At 63.0% G+C, this 26,854-nt stretch overlaps 1 protein-coding gene across 2 annotated transcripts in view; it reads right to left on the reverse strand.

The window, feature by feature from the left end:
* TAFA5 (TAFA chemokine like family member 5) overlaps positions 1-26,854 on the reverse strand; it is a 173,460-nt gene that overhangs the window by 92,922 nt on the left and 53,684 nt on the right. The window contains exon 1 of one of the 2 annotated variants that reach the window (XM_043882178.1): positions 9,051-9,315. The exons of the other annotated variant lie outside the window; for it this stretch is intronic. Within the exon in view, the coding sequence (XP_043738113.1) occupies positions 9,051-9,141 (91 nt within the window). The 5' untranslated portion in view covers positions 9,142-9,315. Of the gene's footprint in view, positions 1-9,050; positions 9,316-26,854 lie in introns of those variants that run through there. 2 annotated transcript variants of the gene reach the window in all.

Genomic DNA, 26,854 nt, shown 5'->3' on the forward strand with positions numbered 1-26,854 from the left:
TGACGGAGCGTCTGCCCATCTAGGCCTCCCTGGGACAGAGGTGGTGAGACCTCCGCTCCCCGGCACACGTGGCCGGGCTCCTCCAGGCACGCACCCCTCCATCACCCACGTGCGGCCTCCTGGTTTCCTGCGGCCGCCGTAACAATGAGAGCAAACCACGGAAACTCATCCCGCCAGTCCTGGAAGCCACAGGTCCAAGGTCAAGGTGTGGGCAGGGCCGGCCACTCTCTAGAGCCTCTGGGGGAGGGTCTTCTGCCTCCTCCAGCCTCTGGAGGTGGGCATCCCTTGGCTGGTGGCCACATCGTCCGTCTCTGCCTCTGTCTTCACAAGACCTCTCCTGGGTCTCTTCTCCTCTAAGGACACTTCTCTCTGGATGCAGGGCGGGCCGCATCCAGGACGATGGCACCCAGAGAGTCTTACATTAACCTCACCTGCAAATCACACCTCCTCCCCAACCAGGCCGGCCCACAGGTTCTGGGTGCACGCTTCCTTTGGGGGGGCATTGCTCAGCCCTCAGCTGTGTGCTTCTCCAAGAGCCCAGCTCGTCACGGACAGGGTCCCACGGGCACCAGCACACGGCCTGTGCCTGGCATACTGCAGGCGCTCAACGTGTGCACCACCCTGGGCCGGTATGTCCAGCAAGGCTGTCGCCCAGGCAATCGGCCCCGGGGGCTGTGGCCTTGCAGGGGCTCCCGGGGAAGGGGGGCTCAGGACGATGGCGGGGGGCGGGGGTCCTGCAAAGCATAGCTAAGCGTCAGCGAGACCGGGGCTCCTGTCTCAGTGAAGCGTGCGGAGCCTGTTCAGCCGCTCCTGCGGTCGGAGGAGAAGAGAGGGAACTGGCTCATACAACCCGCCTTCTCCAGGCAGAGGCTGACTTTGAAAAGACCGTGTGTTTGAAAGGCTGCACACCCTCCTCCAGACTTGGGAAGAACACAGGGCTGAGGGTGGGCATGTGTGACTGGGGTTGGGACTTCCCGCAGGGTCCTCGGGGACCTTCCAGAACCAGCCTCCTGCCCGAACCGGGGGCCCTGGGGACAGCGGGGCAGCGGCAGAGTCGGCCGCGCACGAGCTTCGGCATCAGCCCCTTGTAGGACCCACTGTCACACCAGGAGACCAGGGCCCAGACCAGCCGCTGGGACCCCGGGGTCACAGCTCCATCGCTGAGATCTCACCCCAAGTCCGGCAGGGTGGGGAAGGCGGGCACCACCATGCCGTCCACCCCGCCTGAGACCTCAGACGCTCTCCCGAGCCAGGGACCCAGCGCCCATGGGACTCACCAGGGCCACAGCTGGTGGACTGAGCCCTCCGCAGTGACCACCCCAGGCCCAACAAGGACCAAGTCATTATTGGCCAGGACACCAGGGAGCCCCGTGTACTGAAGGTGGCCCTCCCAGGACTGGCCAGGCTCCCCCAAAGCCTGCCCGAGGTGCCCCCTGACTGCCCACACTGTCCTAGGGGTGGCCAGCACGTGGCTGGACAGGCACCACCCTGACCATCCCATCCCACCCCAGGAAGGCCTGAGACGGTTCAGGGTCTCCTGGCCCCGACCTCCACCACCAAGAGCACCCTGGCCTGGATGCCGGAGGTCGCATCACACCTGCAGGGTTCTCATCAGACGGGGCAGGCTGCATCTTCTGGATTAGACACAGAGAATAAAAAGGGCTCCCGTGCACCCTGGGAGGGCAACAGACAAACATGGGCCCGTGGATGGGAAAGACTGATCCCAGGGTCACTGCCCTACGGGTGGGCTGTGACGACCACTGGACATACCCACAGCCCTCGGTTCGGCCTGGTCACACATGTGACTCTGTCCACGGGGCTGGGGGCTCAGCCAGGACACCTCACGTGGGTTCCCGGAGCACGGTCTAAGTCTGTGACTCACTTTCTCCAATCACATGTGGGACCTTCCTACTGAAAGTGGGGGTGGTCTGGGTGGTGCCCCCCGAGTTCCCCGGGCGGCCAGAGGGGCTGGGGCACAGGGCGGCCTCCCTCCTGCTCCTGCGAAGTCGTGTTTGGACAAAGGGCCACGTGATCCACAGGGGACCATCTGTAAATCACCACGGACACCATCAAGGTCACCCAGCTGAGGGCGGCAGGGTGCATGCTGGTGTCCTCAGAGACAGCGCGGGACAGGGCAGCCAAGCGCACGGCCCAGCTTCCGCCCTGGGCCGTCGGGGCACTGATGATGGGCAGCGGCAGAGGCTGTGGGGACGGCAGGAAGTGGACTGCCCTGCACAGCCAGGCGACCGGGGGCCACCCACCCACCTCCCACCTGCCAGCGTCTGCCCTTCCCCCGCCAGAAAAGTGACCCTGCTTCCCCCCCACCCGCACAACCACCCCCCAGCTCCACAAAAACACACCGGAGCCTGGAAGGAAGGGGCTGCTCAGGTCACTGCCAGGGGACCGTGTGGGCCAAGAACAGCCTCCGTCTACCGCCAGCCCCCATGCAGCCAGCTCAGGGGGTGAGCCTCCTGGCCGGCAGCCTGGGTCAGCCTCGTGGACAGCATCTCATCCCCAGGCCTGCCCCAAAGGCTTCCCGCCCTCGGGACCACGGAACACAGAGGAAGCAGGCTGGTCCCGGCCTTCCTGCACCGGACTCTCCGGGGCCACGTGGGGACGTCCCTCCTCCCCCGGGTGGGGGTCGGGGCAGGGCTTCACTCAAGCCTGGTCAGCGGCCGCCAAACCCCTGGAGGCTGGGGGCCACCCCAGCCCACCAGGATGTCAGGGCCCAGGCCTGCTTCTGGCTCCTTCCTGGACCGCCTCTGCCAGGAACACGCCCTGACCCTCGGTCGGACGGGTCCCGGAGTGGCCTGCGGGGCTGGGCGTGTCCCCTGCCCTCAGCCGTCCTGGGCTCCCATCTCCCTTGGGAAGCCCCTTGCCTCAGAGACGGTTCTGAGGGGCACAGGTTGGCTGGGTGGTCAGAGCCCTTGTGAGGGAGAGATGGAGGGCCCTGTCCCTCTCTGGGAACTCCCCGGAGCAAGGCCCAGTGTCCCAGCACGTGCTGGTGGCCGTGGCTGAGGCCTCCCAGGCGGGGTGACCCGGGGAAGGAACCTCGGGGGGCAGGGAGTGGGCGTGGACCGAGGCTGCAGCCTGAGTCCCTGGAGCAGCTCCATCCGAGACCCGCGTCCTCTTCAGCTCAGGAAACACGGGCTGGACCACCCTGCGTCTCAGGCCTGCGACCCTTTCCATCCTGCCAAGGAGCCTGGGGTCCCGGCGCTCCAGTGACTTGCCTGATATCACATGTCCACCCAGCCTCCCAATTCCAAAGGCCATTTGCCCAAGCACGTGTGAGCCACGAGCCAGGTGCGGGTCAGCAGGGTGCGGGATGTGTGAGGGGAGGTAGGTATGAGACTCCCGGGGGCCGCCGGGCTCCGGATCCAAGCAGAGAAGGAGAGGCAGTGAGCGCACACACCGGCCCACGTCCCCCTGACCTCTGTGACCCAGGCCTGTCCGTGGGTGTCGCCGGGCCTCACTGGATGTGGCCGCTCCCGACAAGGCGGCCCCAGGGTGCTGGGGGCAGAGACGGGACCGCAGGGCCTCTCCCCTGCTTCCTGCCTCCCGGCTGGGCGCTGCTGCCCACGTGTGCCTGCGTTTGTGTGTGTGTCCATGCACACACGTGTCTACATGTCTGTGACCATGTTGCCTGTGTGAGACAGGCTCAGGAGGAAAGACAAAAGGGAGCGGGCACAGCGGGCCGGCTGGCCACCAGCACAGAAGGACAAGGACTCCAGGGTCCCTGCGTGCAGCCCCAGGAGGCTCTGAGTCCATTCCCTAAACGTGTGTGAACAGCAGCAACGTTACACGCAGACGCACGGAGACAACCTTGACGCGTTACCTCACACACGCTCACGCTGCACCCTGCATCGCCTGTAACCAGCTACTGACCAGTAAATGCCGAGAATAAGGGCGGCTTCCTGATCCAAGAGCAGGCTCTCAGGGTGTCTCACTCACTTCACGTGCCTACGGACATAACCTGTGGTGAGCGTTTAGTGAACGTAACCACATCATCCAACCAGTCCATCCTAAAGGAAATCAACCCTGAATAGTCAAAGGAAGGACTGGTGCTGAAGCTTCAGTACTTTGGCCAACTGATACAAAGAGCCGACTCACCGGAAAAGACCCTGATGCTGGGAAAGATTGAGGGCAGGAGAAGAAGGGGGTGACAGAGGATGAGCTGGCTGGATGGCATCACCGACTCGATGGACATGGGTCTGAGCAAACCCCGGGAGACAGCAGAAGACAGAAGAGTGCTGCACTCCATGGGGTCACAAAGAGTCGGACGTGACTTTGCGACTGAACAACAAACCACCATCTCCACACACATACACACACACGCACATAGATGCACGCACATGCACACATACACATGCACACACACGCACAGTTGCACGCACATGCATACACGCACACACGCACACACACACATACGTGCATAGACATATGCACAGACACAAGCATGCACATGTACACACACATGCACATCCATGCACACATGTGCACACACATATGTACACACATATGCACATAGACATATGCACACACACAAACATGCACATGTACACACACACACACCCATGCACACACATACACATGCACACACACATACACACGACTACATCAGAGGTACCCCATTGCCAGGGACCCACCACCCGCTGCCTCCCGCAGCCTCGGCGGCCCTCCCCCAGCGAGGGGTCCTGGCCACCCCACACTGCCGGCGCCCGTGCACAGGGCTACGTCCCCAGGACAGGCAGAAACCCTGGTGTAAAAGCCTGGTGTGCACAGATGTGTAAATCAGACCCCGGAGCTGGCACTCACACGGTCTGCTGCAGGGATCCCCGATGCCCGGCTCAGGGTGGAGGCCAAGACGGGGCCTGAAAAGCTTGCAGAGATGAGGGTGGAGAGTCCGGGCAAGGGCAGCCCTCCTGAGCCTGCACGCTTGTGCCCGGCCCCGGGGCTGTGACACCAGCCAGCCAGGCCCGGTGCCCCGGCACCCCGGCAGAGTCACCCGTGAGCAGTCCCCCTCCGCGTTCACTCTGTCCAGCTGTCAGACACTCTGCAACGAGGTTCCCGTTACGGTGAGTGCAGGTTTTAGACTCTGCCACGCGGAAACGATACTACACGACGATGAGGAGCCGGGCTATTTTGATGCGGCCCCCAAGTGCCCCCCAGCCGGCCCCACGCCCCTGGCCTCAAAAAGGAACCCCGCTGAGGGGAGAAAAGGCAGTGTGGCCGGGCCCCTCTGGACGCAGCCGGAGGCTCCGGGAGAAACAGGCAGGCAGGGAGGTCCGGGCGGGTGGTCGGAAGAGGCTGGAACATGGGGCGTCTCAATCTTCTGCCGATGTGAACACCAGCCCCAGGCCTCTGTCCCGACCCTCCTTGGTCATCACAGCCTCTGAGAACAATCTGGGCACAGCCTGGGCCCCAAAACTCTCCTGTTCTTGGAAGCTCGACACGGGGTCCACAATCCTTCCCAACCCACGAGGGGCTGCCCAAAGGCGCCAGTGCCCTGGAGACCCCCGTGTGCGTTGTAACCGGGGTGATTTTCTGCTCCAACAAATATGTTTCTGATGGACCCCTGGGTGCCAGGAACTGTGCTCTGTCCACTTTTTAAAATAAGCCCACAGACGTAAGAGGCAGAGTTAACCCTGGACTCCTGACCTCAGGACGATGACAGTGATGACCGCCCGGCGCGCAGTCACGGCAGCTCACAGGAGACGGCGGAGGGGCTTCTCGGGGGTAAGCGTGCTGCTCCCCAGGCCCGGGCTCCCAGAATTCTGCTTCACTTCCAGAACGAGGCGCTAACTAAATAAACCAAAGTTGAATCCTGTTTACTCAACAGTCGGCCCTCAGAGCAGCTGTCCGATTCAGGAAGGACCTCCGGAATCAATGCCGGGTCCACGGCAAGCGTGTCCGGACGTACACACTCATCTCCTGAGACGTGCTCTCCCGCGGAGGCTGTGAATCACACACCCACCCACCTCCCAGCTCTGCGGCCCCCAAGGAGAGGGAGACGCAGACAGACCTCAGACCCACAGCTGCAGGAAGAGCGGACTGTTACTGCTCCAGTTACATCAGCAGCGGCCCGAGGACCTGAATCTGCGTGGAGACTGAAAGGCTGGGAGAAAAATACCTTCAGGTCTTTGGTAGAGGGAGATGGAAAATCTTTTTTTTTCTTTTTCCCCCAATTCCTGCCGTTTCCTTAAGGCCGTGTTCTGAGACCCAGCATCATCAGGGAGATAAAAGGAAGTCTCCCCTCTGCCCTTTTGGGGTACAGCACCACGCGGGCCCTCTGTCCCCCAGTTAAGACGTTGCATTTGAAATCGGCTCCCCAGACCGCCCCCCTCAACCCCCCGGACTAGTTCAGAAACACAGGGCGCGTGTGGGCTGCGTCCAGAGGCCAAGGCCAGCCGGAGCTCCCCAGAGGAGGGTTAGGGCGTCCCGAGGGGCAAGCAGGAGAAGGCAAGGGCACCCAGGTCCTCGCGGCCCCCGCCCCAGGCCGCGGCCCTCTCTCCCCCGCCCTCTGGGTGCCTGGGCCGGCTGGCCGCGGCGGGCAGGACGCTCTCACAAAGACCGGCCCGGCCAAGACTGCAATCAGGGACCACAATACGCCTCTCTCGTCCACAGCCCTATTCATCTTCGCCAACACGGGGAGACAGACTGGCCAGAGGGGGACGGATTAGCCACGGCGTGACCCGCATCTGCACACAAAAGGCGGAGTGTGGAAAAGCGGCTCCCGGGAGCCCCCAATTCTTCACCGCTGAAAAAGCCAGATTCAGGGAAATGGCCATTTAAACAGCTCTCTCCCACCCGTCCGCAGACAACAAGCCACAATTGTCTGTCCGCCTGCCTCGCTCCCCACCTCCTGGGGCCAGCGCGCCTGGAAGGAAGTGGCCTGGGGCCTGCAGCCAGAGGGCCCGGGGGTCCCGTGCATCCAGGGTGGGCCTGCCCCCAGTCCCCGGCCCCCGGCCCCGGCCCCCCAGCACCTGCCCAGGGCTCCTGACCCCAAAGGGGACAGTCAGGGAGGACAGGGTGCTTGCTCCCAGTATGACCTTTCAGAGAGACGGAGAGCAGGGCACTCCACCCTGGGAAGCAGGAATGTGACATTCTTTCAGGATGGACAGATGGCGTTTCTAAGAATTGTAGAGGGCTGTGCAGACAAACAAACTTCCCCCGAGCGCCTGCAGAGTGCGGACCTGCTCCGGGCCCCACGCCCCACCTCCCTGTGCCTACACCAGCTTCCAGAGCATCCAGGCGCCTCGCGGAGGTTGCTGCCCAGAGCAGGGCAAACGCGGAGGTTTCTGGGCTGGGCTCTCCAATAACCCATCCTCAGAAAACAGCACCCTCTCCAAGCAAGATGAGGCCCCGAAACCCTGCCCTGCCCTGCACCCAGAGTCTTTGAATCCAAGAGACAGAAACTCTTCTGTCGATGAAAACGTGTCTTGACCTTAAGACGTGGGGCCTCAGGAGGACGGCAGGGCCTCTGAAGACAGCAGGACCGGTCAGCTCCCACCGGGCGAGCGAAAGGCAAAGGCTCGGCCAGAGGCTCTCAGAGCTCCCTCTCTCACCACGACAGCTCTAAGATCACGGAGAATCTGTCTCTACACAGAACAACCCCCTCCCCTGGGGAACACACACACAGCCCGGCCCTTTCCACCTTAAAAGCAGTGAACTTCACAGGAGTCCCCCTTTCAAAAGAGATCCCTCTGAAAGCACAGCTTGGTGGGAAGGAAGGGTGAGGAACTGTGGTCCACTTGGTGGGCCCCAGAGTCCCCTGGCAGAAGGCACAGCTGGGATCAGCCTCTGGGTGGCTTGCTAAGCCCCCAGGGACCCCCCACCCCCAGCAGAGCCAGCCGCTCCTGAAGCAAGCTGGTGGTGGAGGGCGGGCCTCCAGTTCATCTGAAACTCACCGGGCCCCTCTCGGAGGGGCTGGGCCCCGGGGGGTTAGGGGGGTGGTGGGGGACTCCCCTCTTCCTTCAGGGCCTGGACCCAAAACCAAGGGCGGGAAAGGGACACCAGGCAGAAGAAGCAGGTGACGGGCGGCCTGGCCTCCCACACCTACCTGCTTCTGGAGAGCCAGAGGCAGCTCGTTAATTAGGCTGGAAAGCAGCTGAACGCTGCACACCAGCCCTTTGTGAGGGCCGGGAGCTAACGAGGATCTGCCTGCGCTCCAGGCCACGGCGGTTGGGAGATGGGCTGGCGGGCCCTGCCGGCCGGGGTGGCACCGCACAGCGCTGGGGGCAAGGGGCCTGGGGGCAAGGGCACGGCCGCCATGGCAGTGGGCGCTGCCCGGCCCGAGTGCCTGGGCCGGCTGCTCCACAAGCGCAGCCGGGCTGAGCCCAGTGCCCCCGGGCTGCCCTCCAGAGCAATGGCCTCCGAGCCAGCAAGTTCCCAGGAATGCCCCGGGTACTCGGGTCCGCACCGCCCCGCGAGCCCCGGGGTTCCTTCCCTGGACAGCAGGGGCAGAGCGGCCCCTCCCACAAATGCCTCCATCAACTTGCTCGACTCAACCAAGTCCCAAGAAAGAGACACACTGCAGCGGGAGCCCCGCTCTCAAGCAGGCAAGGACGGCGAGGGGCCGGACTTGGTGCGGGGCCAGGCGCTCTGGCGGGCGAGCCCCTGCTCCTGGAGCCGGAGGGCCCCGGGCTCGCCCGGAAGGCGGCGCGGAGAGCGGGGTGCGGGCGCGCAGGCCTCGTCCGGGGCTCCCTCCGCCCGGGCCCGCGCCTGGCCCGCCAGCGTGGAGCACGGGTGCCATCTACCGAGAGCCGGCGGACAGAGGCCGGGCGCCGCTGCCCACGAGCCGTGCGGGGAAGGGGACGGCACGGCAGCCCCGGAGCGGGCCGGGGCCCGGAGGCACCAGACGCACCGAGGCCGCCGCGCCCGCGCCGCCCGCCACCTCGGACCCGGGGCTGAGCACGGCTGCGGGATCCGCGCGGGGCCGGGCAGGGTGCGCGCCGGGCGCCGGGGCCCCGCAGTGGTGCCGGGCTGGCCGGGCCGAGCGCAGCGGCGGCGGCCGAACGTGCTGGAAGCCTGGCGCGCGGGGGTACAATTACCTTCTCTCAGGAACTGCGCGTGGATCACCAGGACGAGGAAGCAGCAGAGCGCGGCCCCCGCGAGTGCCCAGAGCGCCTTCAGGAGCTGCATCGCGGAGTGCCCACTCGGCCGACGCCCCCCAAGTCGAGCAGCGAAGGTCCAGGCGCCGCATCAGCGCCCCGCCGGGTGCAGCCGCCGCGGCCGCCCGCTCGCGCCCTCCATCCGCGCCAACGCCGCGCTCCGCCGCGACTGGAGGTGCCGCTCCGGGAGCCGGGCTGTGTCTTTTTGGGCAGGGGGAGGGGAGCGGGCGGGGGCGCGGGGAGGGGGCGGGCGGGGCGGGGAGGTTAGCACCGAGGCTCGGGCCGCGGCGGCCGCCGCTCCGGCCGCTCGGCCACCAGCGCGGGCTGCGGAGCGCCGGGGGCCCGGGCGCGGGGGGGTGGCCGCCGCGGCCCCATGAATCAGCCCCGCCGCCGCCCCCGGAGCCGCGCCGCCGGCAGGACTCTGACGGCGGGCCGTGGATTGCGCAACGGCCCGACCGCCGGTCGCCTGTCGCCTCCCGCCGCTGCCTTCCTCTCGCCGCCGCCGCGCTCGCTCCGGCCCGAGGCTCAGGGGGCCGCGATGCCGCCGCCGCCGCCGCCGCGGAGAACCGAGCGCGGGGCCGGGGCTGCGCGCCGGGCGCGGGGCCGCCGCACCATCGCCGCCGCCGGGGCCCGCGCGGCCGGGCCCAGCCCGCAGGCAGAGAACTTGCGCGGCCCGGTGGCCCTCGAACGGTGCCGGCCTCCTCGTTCCCGGAGCCTGCGCCTCTGCCGCGGCGGCCGGTCGAGGCCCGGCCCGGGCTCCCGCGGGCCGCCTGCCCGGCTGGGCCGGTGGCGGCGGCGGTGGCGGCCGCGCCGACAGGTGGGGCCGGCGACAACGCGCGCCTCGCCCGCGGGACGCCGCCGCTCCGGCCGGTGACGCGCGCCCGCCGCCCGATCGGCTCGGTCCTTCTGGGGAGGCGGCGGGAGGGGCCGCGCGGCGCTCGGACTCCGGCCCGCGCCCGCCGCCGTCTGCGCTCCTGCCTGCCTGCCGAGCCGCCGATGCGCACTGGGCCGCGGAGGGGACCCGGGGGACCCCTGCCGCCCTGCAGCGCCCCCGCCTGGCGCGCCGGCGGGTCAGGCGAGGCCGGTCCGGCCGAAAACCGCGGGTCGGGCTCCACCTAGGCGCGCAAGGGCCTCACTGCAGAGGCGGCCGAGGCGGGGGCTGACCGAGCGGGGATCGCGCCCCTGGTGCGCCCAACCTCCCCCCCACCCCGCCGTGCTCCGCGGCTCCCGGGGGACGGGGGTGGGGGCGGGGACCCGGCCCAGGACTGACCCGCGGCGGCTTCTGAAAATCTGCACCTCGTCCTGGAAACACACTCGCTGCACATTCCGGCCCTAGTAGGTGCCATCCTTCAGGCCAGCCCGCTCGGTGCGTCGGCCTGTCAATGCCCGGGGGCTGCGGTAGATGCAGGAGCGGGCCATTCCTGGCCCGGCCTCCTCCCACCTCTGGGAAGCGCTGGTATTCGCTACCAGCCCCTTTTCCTCACCAACTCTGAGTCCCAGAGCCAGGGTATCTGTGCCCAGTTCAGAGTCCCGGAGGCCAGTATCTAGGCCTCAAGGCAGTGGTTTGCCTGAATTGAATTTCAAATGCAATTCCAAATGCCCAGCAAAGAGCTTTGGCTGGGGATCAGAGTGGGAGCCTCTGCCTGATCTTAACCCCCACCGTGTGGGGTGGGTGGGGCACAGGAGAGGGTCCCCCTCCCAGAGGGTCTTGGGGAGCCTTAGGCCTGGAGAGCAGGCCCCAGGAGGCCCCAGAAAGCTGCTTTCTGCCTTCAGGGACATTGGTGGGCAGGAAGGGAAAGCGGCCAGTCCTGGGAGCGCTCCTGGAAGTCAGGTGAGTCAAGGCCCTCCACCCACACTTGGGGACACAGACACCAAGTCACTCCGGACCAGCACCGAGGTTGCCGCTGCCTACCTGGCCTGAGGTGTTGTGCCAGCCCCGGGTCGGAGGGGAGGCTGCCCCTGAAGCAAGCCCCCACACGGGCGGCGTCACTAGCCAGGACCCCTCCCTGGGGATGGTCCACGAGACAGGAACACCGGCTCTGAGTCCCTACCTGGAGAAGTGTCTGCAGCCTCAGACAGGCCAAGCAACTCAGACCCTGCCTTGCAGGTGGCGGGGTGGGCGGGCGCAGTCCTCTCTCCCCTTGCACGGACCCTCAGAGTCCTATTTCCTTTAACAGCCTCCTCCTTGGCCTTCACCCCCAGGCACTTTGCAGGAAACCCCCCCTGCAGCAGCCTCTGGGGAGCCACCCTTCCTAACAGAATAGAGCCTGACCTCCACCAAGGTCATTGGCGTTCAGTCCTCACCTGGTGTTGCGCTGTCCCGCTCAGAAGGCTTGAGGATCGCCGGGGGCTTACTACACACACACACCCCCGAACCCAAAGGGACCTCAAGCAGAAAGCAAGGCCAGCCTCCGACATCCTCTGTGCCCAGCCAGGTGGCTACTACTGGAAATTTTGAAAATTGCAAGTATTCTCCATTCCCCAGGAGAACTTTTACAAACTAACCATTTCGAAGCTCCTTCTGTAAAGAGAACTAAGAGAAGAGAGTTTATAAAGAGAACTATGGTGTAAATTTATTTTCAACAAGTGCAACAGGAGGGGCTGTGCCGTGGGGACCAGATTATCCTCGGGCTCCAAGACCCTCCACGGGCAACATGTGTGGCATTGCTTGTGCCCTGAGAGGAGGTGAGAGTGAGAACCGGGGGCCCCGTGACAGGCGTCCACAAGAGGGGATAGCCATGCACCCCGCAGAAGCCCACAGTGCCACTGGGAAGCGAGTTCAAGGTGTCAGAATGAACACCATCCACACCGCAGGAGGGGACACCCAGGATCTGGCCAAAAAGATGCATCAAAACAAATGATAAAGCCATGATGGTGTGTGTACGCATGCTCAGTCACTTCAGTTGTGTCCAGTTCTTTGCAACCGAATGAACTATAGCCCGCTAGGCTCCTCTGTCTGTGGGGTTCTCCAGGCAAGAATACTGGAGTGGGTTGCCATGCCCTTCCCCAGGGGATCTTCCCGACCCAGGGATTGAACCTGCATCTCTACTGTCTCTTGCACTGGGTGGGCTGTTTACCACTAGCACCACCTGGGAATCACCCCCCGCCCCCACCACAACCGGGACTCAAATTGAGGACAGTCTTCAGGCTAGGAAGTGTGGGGAGTCCTGGAGCCACTTGCTGGAAAGAAGGGAAGAGGCTGTCGCCAGCGGTGTTGGAAGGATGTCCAGGGCTCCAGAGCCAGCACATGTGACCCCAGAGGAGGAGGCAGCGCCTCCGAGGAGCAGAGGCCAGGCGCTCACAGGTGGGAATTGTGGCGCACGCTGCTGTCAGGCAAGCGTTGCTCAGGCCAGAGCCACAAGCGTGCTGTCCGAAGAGGGAGGAGTCGTCTGCCTGGGGAGGAGCCCAGAGGGCTGGAGGTGAGCAGTGGGAGTGGAAGACACGCCTTTGGTTTGATGTGTCTCTAACTGAACCCTGACAGTCCCTTCAGTTGGGCATGTAGGCAGTAAACACAAGAGTTAGGTGTAACTGTGATTTCTGTAGCTACCAGAAATTGCAGGAATCTTCATATCACATTACAGCTCATGCAGATAGCTTGAAATATCACCCTGACTTCCAATTATGGTTGTCCCACTGCCAGACATTTTTATGTAATGTTTTAATAAGGAAGCAAACATATTACTGTATCAAAATAGGTTTCCCAACATTTGATAAAACTGCATTTCGATATAATTGGTTTTCTTTAGTAATCTTGTATGTTTTTATGTTGTTCTGAGAAGGGTTTCGTAAGCATCACCAGATTGCCAAAAAGGCCCATGGGACAAACAAAGCCTGGGGTCTCCTGATCTCCTGAGAAAGGGAGAGTGTGAGAGAGAGACAGAGAGGGCAGAGTGGACATCTCTGGCCATCCACCGCAGGCAGGGAAAGGGGTCAGAGGCAGGACCATCCCCTGGGAGGGAGATGCACAAACATCCCCAGGCTGCAGCCGGCCATCATCAGGCCAGTCGGGGACCTGGCTTGCCCACCAGCTCCGCTGCCCCTTCCAAGGGTGCCAGTCTGTCCATATGCCCTGCCTGTTCCCAGAGAACCTACAGTCAGCTCTCCTGGTCAAGCAAGAAGCCTGCTGGGTCAACAGGACAAGAGTGACACTCAGTGACCAGTGACTATACTCACTTCAACATTTATTCCTGTAGAGAGAGGACCTGGCCAGGAGGGCCACCAGGCATTTGCAGAAAGAGAAGGAAAACCCAGGACATGCATACTCTTAACACATGACCCTGGGTCGGGGTGGGGGTGTGGAAATCACTATTGACTCAGAGAAAAGTAAAGTAATAAAAATAATTCAAATAGCATCATTCTAGAAGAAACTGGAGAGAATGTGCACTAGTGAAAGAAAATAAGTTACCGTGAAAAAAAGGGAAAGAAAACAAGAAGGAAATCTTGTGAATCAACAAGACTAACCCACTTGGGGCTCCAGGGGATACCCTGAGAAGTGAAACGGGCATGAGTGGGAACCAGGCGTGGAAAGTAAGGGATGCCTTGCAGAACAGAGTAGCTAGAAATAGATGAGAGGGTCGGGAAAAGCTGAAACAGGCAAGGTGTCAGACGTCTATCTACAGAAAGTGTAAAGGAGAAGAAAAAGGGCAACAGAGACGGAAATTCAGACAACTGAACACACAGCCTTGGATGGCAACCCCCAGACTCAGAATAAATCTGACTCAGCCCAGGACCCGTGAAATGCAAGGGACTCCGAGAAGCCGGCAGAATGAAGAGAAGAAAAAAGGTATGTTCTGGGAAGTCAGACACAGATGGACGCTGGGGTTTCCATTAGCCACACAGCTTCTAGAAAACCCCGGAGCAGGTCGTTCGGCACTAAAGAGAAAAGTTTTGGCACCTAGAATTTTATACCCAGCTAGACTATCAACGCGGTTCCCCATTTGAGGGCGCACAAGACTTTGGTTGACTGGCCACGTGTCCACAGCAGTAAAATGACCTAGGGTGACATCCCAGCAGAAAAAGGAATCAAGGAGTTGGATGTGGGAATATGGGACTGAAGAATATCTCGCATATTTGATTCTTTAGATGTGAAATAAGCTGTAAAGAATGTGCTTAAAAACACATTAGGCCCTCACACTTGGAAGAATCTCCTTTAACTAGTAACACCTTCGCTATAAAATGTTACATCTCTTTCTTCATACTGCTGGTCACAAATTTGCTATCTTTGCTGAACAATATTCATAAAGTAGTATTGTAAATGATACTGATCTCTTTGTTTGTTTTAAAATCTACAAGTAGACAAAACTCAGAAAAATGTTTACGGTAGAAAGATAAATACACATCTTAAATCTTGATTTTTTAAAAAAATTGTATGAAACAAGGGAAGGTGGTGTTGATGTGGGCCTTCTGATTTCTCCTGGCCCAGAGTGAGAGGTGCTCAGGCCCTGCCCTAGAACTTGCACTAAACCATCACGCATGTCTGAATATTTCCTGACAAGGCTGATCAGAAGCAGCGAGTCAAGGGGTAAACATTTAAGGAAGCACTTACCGCCACAACACTGGGCAAAAATAAATAAATTAAAATCACAGCAGGAAGGCCCAGATGATGAACAGTTTTGTCTCTGGGGAAAAGGTCAGGGTGTGGGAAAGACCGAGGCAGAATCTTGCTTTCCATTTGTTATTTGATTTTGTTATCTCTAACATGTGACCCATTTAAGCTCTGTGATTTGAGAAAACCTAGTATTATAAAAATACTGTAAATGAATCACATTCTGTCCATATAATGTAATAGTCTGCACTTGTTGAAGAGAACGAAGTGGTATTTATAGAGAGATATAAACAAAATAGAGATGGTCACAGCTATGTTTTTAAATATGTGTGAACACACTCTAACAACTCAAGACCACGAGAGCAGGAGGGGCTGGAGGGCTGGCTGTGGCTGGTGGAGAGAGGTCACCTGCGTGGAAGGGAGGCCCGTGGCTTTCTAGGAGGGCGAGGAGCTGGGAGACGCGACAGGTGGGAGGCTCAGGGCCAGGAGACCAGGGTCCAGAGTTCTCAGAGGGGACTGAGTTGCCAGTGAGCATGCCAGAGAAGGAAACGGGAGGCAACAGGCAGAGGAAGCCACGAGGGGAGCACTGGGGTCAGGATGGGGGTGAATCCAGTGCAGCCTCGGGCCGCTGATGCTGTGGGAAGGAGTAGGACTCTGGGCTGAAGTCCCGCCTCTTCCGGGCCCAGCAGGCGAGAGCAGGCCTGGAGGGCAGACTGGGCCCAGAGTCGGAGCCTCATCCTCACCTGGGACCAAAGCCAGGGCTGGGGGACCGCTGGAAAGTGACCACCACTGTGTGCATGGGTAAGCCTCTGGGTGACTTTAGAGGATCTAGCCCCAGTCAGCAAGAAGAGTTAGTTAACGCAACAAGGGGGCGGGGGAGCAAAGAGCAGTCTTTCGCTGGACGCACCTGCGGCCTGGGGGTGGGCTTGTCTGCCGAGGAGGGGCCGTCCTGCTCACGAGGGGACCCTGAGCTTTACCATCCCCCCGCCCCACCCAGGGCCCCGGTGTCCTTGGGAGACCCCAGCTTTACCACCAGACATCCATCCCAGTCGTCCCAGAACAGGGGGCGGGGGGCGCCTGGACCCAACTGCTGCTCAGAGCACACGGCCCCTGAGCGCTGAGGGCACGGAGAAGGGGGAGGGGAGATGCAGAGCGGCTCAGCAAGGGTGGGGCCGTGCTCGGGAATCCCGGCTCAGCCCTCAGGCCGCCGAAGCCTAGGACTCTGAACTCCTGGCTGAGCCGCAGCAAGGCTGGAACAGGACCACAGTGGCCGTCCTGAGGAGAAGACAGCCATCTGGAAGCCAGGCCTGTGTGTGTCCAAAGTGGGGTCCTGCTTGCCTCAGCCTTGTCCCCACCTTGGTGACTGCAGCCCCCCACCACCCCCAGGCACCCCTCAGTCATCAGGCCAGGCCAGACCCTCCTCGGGCCGCGTGTCCCCATTATCCTCCGAGCAGAGGTCTGTGTGTCCACCAAGCAAGGCCACACGGCCACTGATCTCCTGTGACGACCCCTCCCTGAGTACCCGTGGCCACCCTGCACCCTGACCATGTCCCAGGACTGTGCTAAGCGCTGTGCGAGGCGCCCGTGGGTCCTGCAGATGGGAAGGCTGAGCACTGGGGTGGGGCTGCCCGTCTCCACGCCCACTTACGCACTCTGGGGTCAGGCAGGGACGGACCCGCACCCAGCTGTCCCTCTCAGATGGCGTTCAACCGTGTGACCCTGCTGGGGACACACTCCTGCCCTGGGGAGGGCCATGGTGCTGGGGGAGGGGTCAGGCCAGCACCCAGGGGGGCCTTAGCTGAAGAAAAGCGCTAGGGGTCTGGGCGGGGGGGCCCCGGGCTCAGGTCAGCGGCGGTGGAACCACTGGCCAGCTGTCAGTCCCTCTGCCCCTCGATCCCTCACGAGTGCTCGGGACTCGGACTAGAGCTAATTGGGCAGATGGCACCCCTGGACTTGGCTCCCATCCTTCCGTCCCCTTCCACACGCATGGAAGGGGTGACACCCGACCCCCAGGGAGGCCGGGGCGTGGGCATCGCTGGGGGAGCCCCAGCAAGATGGGCCAGGCCACGCTGGTCTGGAGTCGCCCCGGAACGCAAGCTGTGAGCGCAAGCTGTGACCCCGTGTGGAGGGCAGATCCCCCGGCAGGGCCACCTCCTCCGTCCTTTATACCCGGCGTGGGGGGGCAGGCGGGGGCGTCCGGACCGTGTCTCTAGAGCAGGAGTGAGCGGAGCCGATGCAGGCTGGAGAGGGGGACATGGTGGATGTGAAGGTCGCTAGCGAGCGAGGGTGGTGGGGACGCTGGGGGGGGGGGCTGGGCAGGGGCTGGGCGGGGGCAGGGGCTGGAGGGTGTCTGCTTTCCGCGGGGCTTCAGGGCGGCCGGGGCCAGGGGCCAGGCTCAGCCTCCACCACACTCAGCCCTGTGTGGTCGGGAGTGCTTCCTCTCTTGGTCTCATTTCTTCTGTGGGCACCCAGCACCCCCAGAAGGGTGTGATCTCAGCAAGACCCCCCTTCCCGTCACCCACAGGCCGGCGCTAAGCCCCGGCGCCTGGCGCCACGGCCACTCACAGTGAGCCCCCAGGCCCTCATCTCCCTGCTCGGGGACTGCCGTGCTGCGCCCCTGGTGTCTGAGCTCGCCATCGGCCAGGCTCAGGCAGGAACCGCGGGCTGAGCCCTCCTCCTGCGTCCTCCCCCAGTCCCCAGAGCTGTGGCCGGGCCTCTTGGGAGCAGGGCTGAGTCCTGGAGCTTTGCACCTCATGGACCTCCCCACCGGTGCCAGGCACCGAGGAAGAACTCAGAGGATGCGATACGGGGGTGAGGGCTGGGGAGGCGGGCGGCAGGCTGGGGCTTCACGGAGGGGCAGACGTGCCCCCTGCAACAACAGCCTCCGGGGCTCAGCAGCTCCCCTTCTCCAGCCTTGCAGCAATGCCCGTACGGTCCTGGCCCTGAGCCCTGTGGTCCCGTCCTCTCCTGTGAAGCCCCACCTACTCTCCACACGAGGTGGCCCTCACTCTCACCCTAGGTGAACTTGATACCTCCCCTTTGCTCAGCGTGTCTCCTGATGAGCCCGGAAGGGAACTGCTGCCCACGGGGGAAGCCTGGCGCTCAGGGTCCCTGGAACAGCTACACACAAGCTGCCCTCCTGGGGCCTCGGGGGCTGGAGGAGGCCGGAATGTGGCCGAGCTCACAGCATCCAAGTGAGTGGTCACCTGCCACTGTAGGAAGCAAACAGGGAGGTTCTGGTTTCATTTAAAAACAATGAGTTCCTGTTGAAGAGTCCTTGAGGCAATATAGTCAAATTCAAGATGTCCCAAGCCTAAATCTAAAAGTCACATCCTCAGAGCACCTGGAGCAGATTGTGGGTGTCCAGCGAGGCACACAGGACTCGGGAGAGCCTCTCTTTATTAATAACAAAACCTCTGAAACGAAAAACCAGCAGGAGCGCCTTCCTCCAGGGAGGGGTGATGGTTGCAGCAGAGCCACGGGACTGGGCGCCGCGTAGCAGGTAGGAAGGGGGCAATGGGATCTATCGTGCCAACAAGCATGAGTCTCCAAGTCACAGAGGCAGGCAAACAGCAGACGGGACAACCCCCAGCGCAGGCAGGAGGACCGTGGCCACAGCTGGAGCCCTGCCCTGGGCCCCTTATCACAAGTGGTCCTCACAGTGACCTCCTGAAGCAGAGGTTCCCCACTTACTGCTGAGGAAACAGAGGCTTGGGAGCTCAGGTCCTGCCTCGAGCCAGGCAAGGAGGGGCTGGGCTAGGGCTGGGCCACCTGGCAGCCCTCGCCACCCAAAGAAGCTGTAACATTCTCAGAGCCGCCTCATCTCTTCACCCACCCATCACATCCACCTGTACATCCATCAGTCCACCCCACATCATCCAGCTCTTCATCCTTCCATCCATCATCCCTCCATCTGTCCACCCACCCATCCATCCTTCATTCCATCATCCATCCATCCACCCATCCATAATTTGTTCCATCATCTATCCATCCATCATTCATTCCATTATTCATTCCATCATCCATCCATCCATCCTTCATTCCATCATTCGTTCCATCATCCATCCATCCATCCACCCACACATCTATCCATCTACCCATCCATCTTTTGTTCTCTCTACCCAACGGCACATCCTATATATCTGTCCATACATGTGTTCATCCTTCTGTCCATCCACCCACCAATCCTTCCATCCATCTAGGCATCCATTGCTCATCTATTCATCCATCCATCCTTCTATCCACCCATCTGTATTTCCATCCATCTGTACATCCATCAACCCATGTCCATCACCCATCTGTTCACTCATCCATCATCTATCATCCTGTCCTCCATCCATCCATCCATCTACCTATCCATCCATTTACCTATCCATATTTCCTTCTATCCACTCATCTATCCACCCACCCATCCATCTATTCATCTATCTGAACTTTCATTATAATATATCTATCTATCACACATCTATTCATCCACCCATCCATCTACCTGTCCACCAATCCATCCGTCTATGTCTCCTTCCATCCTTCTATCCACCCATCTGTACATCCACCCATCCCCTACCTGTGTCTGACTCTGGTCCAAGCAGGGAGCATCCAGGTGGGAATGAGACCCAGACCCTTTCTCCAGAACCTTCTCCTGGAGGAAATGGACGCTGGTCCTGGGCAGCCCCAGCCCCGGGAGGCACATGCTGTGATCAGGGCCAAGAGGGGCTTCCTGGCAGCTGAGCACGGGGCTGGGCGGGTGGCAGGACCGAAGTCTAATAGGGCTGCGATTTCCAGCAGCTGAGACCCCAGAATAACGAGGCTTCTGTGCGGACCGAAAGGCCTTCACCTGAGGGAGAAAAATGCCAGATTCGGCTCAAAGCAGGCAGAGCCAGCAGCGGTGCGGGGCTGGCCTGGCCTTCCGAGCGCTCCGGTAGCTGCCGCTGGGACTGTGTCTTCTGCTGCTCAGGCCAGAACCGGAGGCTTCCCGGCAGCCACTGTGGTGATGGGAGCTGGTCCGGGGTCATCTCTTCCGTGAACATCTGCGAGCCCGTCCCCGCAGCCAGGACCGAGGCGGCCCCCTGCACCTGGCCTCCAGGGCAGGTCCTCTCATGTTCCCAAGTCCGCCCCCAGCCTGAGTCCAGGCGCCCATCCCGGGGCTCCAGCCAGTCTCCCACCTGCCCCTGACTGTGCCCAGCGTCCCCCAGAGATGTTCCAGCCTGGCAGGGGCTGGTTCCCGCTCCACCCCCATCCCACCACCCCAGGCTCCAACCCCCGACGTGCACCCCAGCCTGGCCACTAGGAGGCAGGTGGCATTATACAGACACTGGTCAGACCATACGTGACAGCCCACCCTACGGACATCAGTGACCCTCCACTTCCCTTATTTCTTTTCCCGGATTCCATCTCAGAACCAACCTGAGGAGCCAAACATGTCCCTAACCACTCACACGGATGCCTCGCTCTGATCCGCAGCCCAGCCACCCTGGACCCGGCCTCTGACCAGCCCCTGGAGGCCAGCCTTCATTCTCCACGACCGCCGCCACTGCCCCCAAGGTGCCCAGGCCCTGTACCACAGTCTCTGCTCCTTCCCCTCGGGGGCAGCCTTCCTCTGCCCCACCAGGTGGAGCTCAGCCGTCCCAGGCAGGGAGGCTTCCCTCCGACTCACCGCCCTCCCTCCTGATGCCCGTCTACCACCCCCCAGCTATTCTCTCCAGTCACCCCCAAGACCATGTGCAGGTCCATCCTCGTCTCAGGCGGCTTTGGGGAGCCCAGGCAGGGTGCCCTTTCCAAGAAGCACAGCCAGGGAGCCATCCGCACGGCCCTCCCAGCACTGCTGGGCTCAGGAACCTGCAGAAAGGAGCCCGACGTGGTCCTGGCAGGGGCTGCCCATGACCACTTGGCGGGAGAGCCGCCTCCACACTCAGCAGGACACCAGACAGCCACTGCCCCACCCCGGGGGGCTCCGTGCCCTTGACCTCTGGGGCCCGCAGAAGCTGTCCATCCAGGAGCCGACACGCCTGCCACCCTGCTCAGCGAGCTGGAAGCAAGACCAGATGTCCCGGGACCACCGCTGCCCAGGGGGCGGCCACTCCTGCGGCGGGTGGGGATTGCTCTGGGTGTGGGGGCAAGAGGCGACGAGAGCCAGGCCCCGCCTACTCCCAGGAGAAGCCCCTTCTGAGCACGCAGCGGCCTGCCCGGAGCTGCTCACCTGAGGCTGTCTCCGGGATGAGCCGGCCCCACCACAGGAAGACACTGGGGGCATCAGTGCCCCAGTCCTGCATCCAGGGACTCGGGCGTCTGGGCTGGCTTCCCCCCTCCCCCGAAGAGTTCAGTGCTCATCCCCTGAGCTGCTGGTGGGGCCAGGCAGACCATCCAAGGCTCAGGACACTGCCCCTTTGTCCTTCCAACCTAAACACCCACCGCCATTCCGTCTGGAGAAATGTGCAAATGATCCCCGGGGTGAGGATCAGCCCCTTGTCTGCCGGCATCCTCACGGAGCCTGCACAAAAGCCCAGCTGAGACTGAGGAGGAGGTGGCAGCTGACACTGTTTGCTAAATGTCAGAGAAATGGCTGAAGGTCAGGGGCCACGGCCTGGCTGGGGGAGGGGAGGCCAGATCCAGCCCAACATCCAGTCTGGATGGGGTTCTGCCCCCGGGACATGGAGCTGGCCCAGGTGCCCGACTGAGGTACACCCAGGGCCCCCAGCACCATGCCCTGAAGAGAGGCCGGGTCAGGAGAGGAGAGAAACGCCTAACCTGCCTGGGGAGTCCCTCAGAGTCTGGGAGGGACCCTTTCTTGCTGTGGAGAAGCAGTCGGCCCTGTGCTGACCTCTGATGATCAGACCCACGCCTTCGGGAAAGGGTCTAGAAATGAGGTTCCGTGGCCCTCGAGACTCTGACCTGGCCCCAGGGGACCCTGGCCCACATCCAGGCTCTACCTCCTCGGGTGTGATGCCCACTCTGCGGGGGGGCTGGGATTCCCGCTGAGCTGTGGCCACTGCCCACTCCCCCGAGAGTCACAGGCCACCCTGTGGGGTCTGCAATCCTGCTGGGGAACGTCCCTGCCTCCCACACACCTCACTTTTCTGAAAGGGCCTCCAGGGTGAGGGTCTGGGGGTGTTAGCAGCAGCGGCAGCGGAAGCAACGTGCTGACCTTCACTCGGCATGTCCTCTGTGCCCGGGTCTGGTCCAGTTCCTGCCTCGGCCCCAGCTGAAGGGAAGTCGCTCAGTCGTGTCCGACTCTTTGCGACCCCATGGACTGCAGCCTACCAGGCTCCCCCATCCATGGAATTTTCCAGGCAAGAGTACTGGAGTGGGTTGCCATTTCCTTCTCCAAGGCCCCAGAAGGGAGTTACTATTGCTAGTTCCTGATGAAAAGAAATGGGGGCTGTGCCAGGCGGGACCCCCGGAGGCCATCTGCTGAAGCCCCCCCGCGGCCCCTCCCAGGTCCCCGGCAAACGGACAGATTGTACCTGGACTGCATGCTGTGGGCAAGGCCCGGGACCCGACCCTGAGCGGCGACGCCAAGAACCAGCACATCAGCGGCTAAATAAGGTCAGAGCCCACGTCAGAGCATCAGAAATGGCTTATTGATTTTAAAAACGTGGGGGCGCCTGCTTGGCGAACGTGCTTTATTACACCTGCTGCGTCTGGAACTTTCCAGCGGGACCATCTCCACCTCGGTAATAACAAAACTCCATCATCCCAGCTCGGGTCAGCCTGCTGACTCTCAGGGGAGCGCGTGAGGGAGTGGGTGTCAACCTTCTATAAAGTCTCAGGTTTACAAACTGACGAGGCTCCTGTTTCTCGTCCACGGCCCGCCCGTCCCCAGAGGCCACGGCCGGGTGCCCAGGATCCCAGAGGGGCGGGCGCCTCTGCAGAGCAGGGTAGGGCCCAGTGTGGACACCAGGCCCTCGCCACACAGCCAAAAGCACACCTGGGACCCGGCGTGGAGCTTGAAAGCCGCAGTCATGAACCAGAGCAAGGCCACGAATGAGCACACGATGCCCGCGAGGGCCTGGCCCACGAGGCATTGAGGGTCAGGGTGCGTTTTTCAGCTCGGTGTAGGAGAAACGCGCCCAGGGCTGCCTGCATGCTGGGGGCCGACACCGGCAGCCCCCGCTCACTTCTGGGTCGGCCTCACTGTCCACGGGGCAGACGGAAGGTTCCAGCATCCTGCCTTGGGACCACGGGCGCCCAGCAGGGGCCGGTGTGCACGTAGGGACCCCCGGCAAGGAAGCTCCCGCAGCCCCGCAGAAAGAAGGTCCTGCTCCCCATGCGTCGCATCCACTGCAGGCTCTGTGTTTCTACCTCTGAGACGGAGGACGCTCCGAGTGCTCCACCTGGACAGGCCCGGAGCAGCGTCAACATCCCGCAGAACCGCCGAGAGGAGCACACGGACCCCAGGACAGGGCAGGCCACGTGGGCTGGACAGGTTCCCGATGAAAGGGCAGGGAGGCGTCCACTGTCCCTGTCCTTCCCGATGAAAGGGCAGGGAGGCGTCCGCTGTCCCTGTCCTCCCCGATGAAAGGGCAGGGAGGCGTCCGCTGTCCCCATCCTCCCCAAGGAGGGGCAGGGAGGCGACCGCTGTCCCCGTCCTCCCCAAGGAAGGGCGGGGAGGTGTCCGCTGTCCCCGTCCTCCCCAAGGAAGGGCGGGGAGGTGTCCGCTGTCTCGGTCACATGCACCTCCCCATCCAGGCTGCCCTCCCAGGACCCACGTCTGATGCTGCTGAGTCCTGCGACGGCCACGCCCACAGGAGCCCACTGTTTCCCACAACGGCCCGTCCCCCGGGACGCAGGGGCGGGCTCAGGACGGAACCCGTGTGTCCAGGAACCACAGAGAACGCAGGAGCCGGGACAGCTGTCACGGCCCCCCTCGGGTCTCGGGCCTCGGGTCTTGGGCCTCGGGTCTCGGGCGCACGCTCTGCTAAGTGGTGGGGGCCTCGAGTCCACGCTGGGTGGCACTCCCCCGGGCTGCCCCGCTCTGCTCACGCGCCTGCCCCTCTGGCTCCCAGGGACCCGGCCATGGCCTCTGAGACGGGGGTTGGGGGGTGAGGATGAGAACTCAGGTGCTCTGTCAGGGTCCTGACGGATCAGGTGCTGAGGAGGGCAGCTGGACAGATGCTGGGGGGCCTGCCTGGGACCAGCCTGGAGGGCCACGGGGACTACGGCCCCAGGAAGCGGCGGGCTGGGAGTTAGGGTCACGGCACCCTGCTGAGACGATGGGGACGCCCCTCCCACGGGGGTGCACTTGGGCTCTGCGCCCCCACCGTGAAGGCACTGCGGCCAGGCAGGTCCAGGGTCCCAGGAAGGAGACTGTGGACATCGCCTGTCGCCCAGATGCTCGTCTGTGAGGCTCAGGGGCCTCGTCCCTCTTGCAGCCCCGAGGCACTACGCCCGTGGCCTGTGCCCGCTCCTCGGGACCTCACTCTGGTCACCCCAGTGCTCCCGCCAACCCCCAGGGCGGTCCGCCCGACCCGCCTTCCTGTTCACGCCGTGTCCTCGCCTGGGCCCCACTCCATGTCCCTGACTGCTCCGAAGGCTCAGCTCAGACCGGTCCCTGGCTCCCGGGACAGTCCAGCCCTGGGTCCCAGGAGACCCCTCTGTGGTCTGCAGGGGCCGCGGCACGAGGCCCTGAGACCCTGGGAGGCAGATGGAGGCCAGTCACCTGCTTGCCTGGAGGCGGGGGGTGGGTCTCTGCTCCCTGGGGAATCGGGACCACCATCCTGACAGCATCCATCATTGGCTTTGGAGTGGATCCACTGCTGGGGGCCCACGTCAGGTGACAGAGCGCCCACCGCCCTGGGCAGCCGGCTGGGTGACAGGCGGCACAGATGGGGCTCAGACGGCCGGCTGCCCCTCTCACCGTCTGGAGGCCCGAGGTCCAGGCGCTGCTGGCCTGGTTCTGGGAGACGGCTCTCCTGCTGCGCCCCTGCTGGCTGCACACTGCTGCCTGTCTCCGTCAACCCTGGCGGGGTGCCCACTGCAGGGCCTCGTCCCCTCCCACTGCCGTCACAGCGGGGTCAGGACTGCAGCCTGTGACTCTGGGGACGCGACGTGGTCCGTACACAGCAGGTGCCAACTGTACGCTCTCCCTGAGCAGCCACTCACACGCCCTCCCTTGGAGCCTGGTGGCCGAGTGGACGCCCGCAGGCGGACCTGGCCTCTGCGGTCTGTCTGGCCCACGTGGCTGGCAGGCAGGGTCTCTCTGGACCTGAAGAGTGACCAGCCTGGCCCGGCACCGCTCACCCCGCGGTCCCTCCCACCCAGTCCCCGCGCCCCCGGGGCCTCGCCCGCCTCCCGCTGACGTGAGCACTGCCAGACGGGTAAACACTCACAGGACAAGACTCCTCTCCAGCCACCGCCGGTCCTGACAGCACCCTCAAGCCCTCAAGCCGGCCCCAGAGGGAGCGTGGAGAGGACCCATATGGGCCCCGACTCCGACTAATAACTTCATTATGGACTTTGAGGCCACGTCCCTGTAAGTAATGGGCTGCTCGGAAATGCAGACGATCCCGGCTCCGGCACCCCGAGAGGCGCGAGGGTGATTAGCGCCCATGATGTCAGCTCCGGAGAGGGGCGCCTTCATGTCAAAATTTAATTTGCCTGGTGGAAAACGCGCGACTTTCAGAAACACCCAGGGCCAGGAGCAAATGAGTGTGTGTCACCGAGGAGCCGGCGACGATTTGCCAGCTCCCGGCAAATTGAGCATAAGCTCACATTACAATGCAGCCGCAGAGAGTGGGACGCAGTAATGACGGCTGGGATGGTGCGGGGCGGGAGGGATCGGGCACCGGCCAGCCTCCGTCTGTCTGTCCGTCTGTCTGTGCATCTGTCCGGGAGTTCTTGTCCGCCCACCGAGCTTCCCCAGGACCGTGTGCTAATCCTTCGGGTGGGCGGGCGCCCTCTGCCCGGGCCGGGTTAGAGGCGGGACGCTTCTGCTGGTGGGATGGGGGTGGGGTACTCTTCCCTCCAGGAGCCACAGGCCGGGGGAGCGGGTTGAACCACACACACTCACTGTCCCCAGTCGAGGAGGCTGGGATCCCAGGCTGGTCCCTGCTAAGGCCTCTCCTGGGCTGGAGACGCCGTGTCCTCCATCCATCCCCACCTGGTCGGCCCCCTGTGCGTGCGTGCGTCCCAACTCTGCTTCTAACAAGGGCACCGGTCCTGTGGGGATGGGGCCCCACCCCTCTGTCCTCATTAGTCACCTGTGAAGGCTCGTCTCCGTCTGAGTCTGGGGACACAGTCAGCCCACGAGTCCTGCCCTCCCGTCCACGCGCTGTTCCTAGTGCTGTCACCCGGCCGTGGACACAGGGGCCCGGCTGGCTCCCGTGTGCTGTCTTCCTCCAGCCGGGGAGCCACTCACTGTGCGGGCCTCTGCTCCCCCCACAGGACCGAGCCGGGCGGGGATGCATGACCCCCAGAGCCGAGAAGGGCCGCCTGGGGGTCCGCAGTGTCTCCCACACCCGCTCCCCCAGGGACCAGCGGGATGGCCAGCTCCCCCTGCCTTCCCTGGGGCTCCTGGACTCCGCCCCAGATTCCAGTCCTGACGGCCTTCTCACTCTGCGAGGGTGTTTACTGCACGCTGGCCATGCTCGGAGCCGGAGCTCCCCTAGTGCCCGGGAGAAGGAAAGGTCATGCTGCAAGGTTGCCATGAGGACTCACAGAGCTGAGGGCGGCCCAGGAGGCCAGCCACGAGGGCGCCCTGCCCTCCTGCCGCCCACCGCGCACATGCAGCTCCCCTCGCCGCCTCCGGGGGAGATGTGCTGGTTGTTTTCTGAGAACTTGAGCCTGGGATCCCAGGCTACCCCCCCCACAAGGCATCAGGGGTCTCTCCCACAGCCATCTCCCCAGGTAGAGACCCTCAGAATGGCGACACGATAGCAAACATGTGCCAGCCTTTCTGCCAGAGGACCTGGCTCTCAAAGGAACCCCAGCCCCGGACACGCAGGGCTCCTCCCCACCCCCCTGGCCTCCCACCCCGCAGGCTGGCCTGGGGGCGCCCCAGACTCTCTGGACGGCTCACCCCTCCCCCGTATCTACAGAGCCCCTGCAGGGCTGTGTGGGTGACACAGCGGATCCGGCCCCCAAGGACAGACACGTGATCTCACAGGGGCACAGCACGGCCCAAGGCACCGGCCAGCGCTGGGCCGTGAGGTGAGAGGGCGTGGGCCCGCACAGCTGGAGGCGGTGAGCGGAGGCTGGGGCGGGA

This window comes from Cervus elaphus, chromosome 22 (genome assembly GCF_910594005.1).
Source record: "Cervus elaphus chromosome 22, mCerEla1.1, whole genome shotgun sequence".
Taxonomy (NCBI): Eukaryota; Metazoa; Chordata; class Mammalia; order Artiodactyla; family Cervidae; genus Cervus; species Cervus elaphus.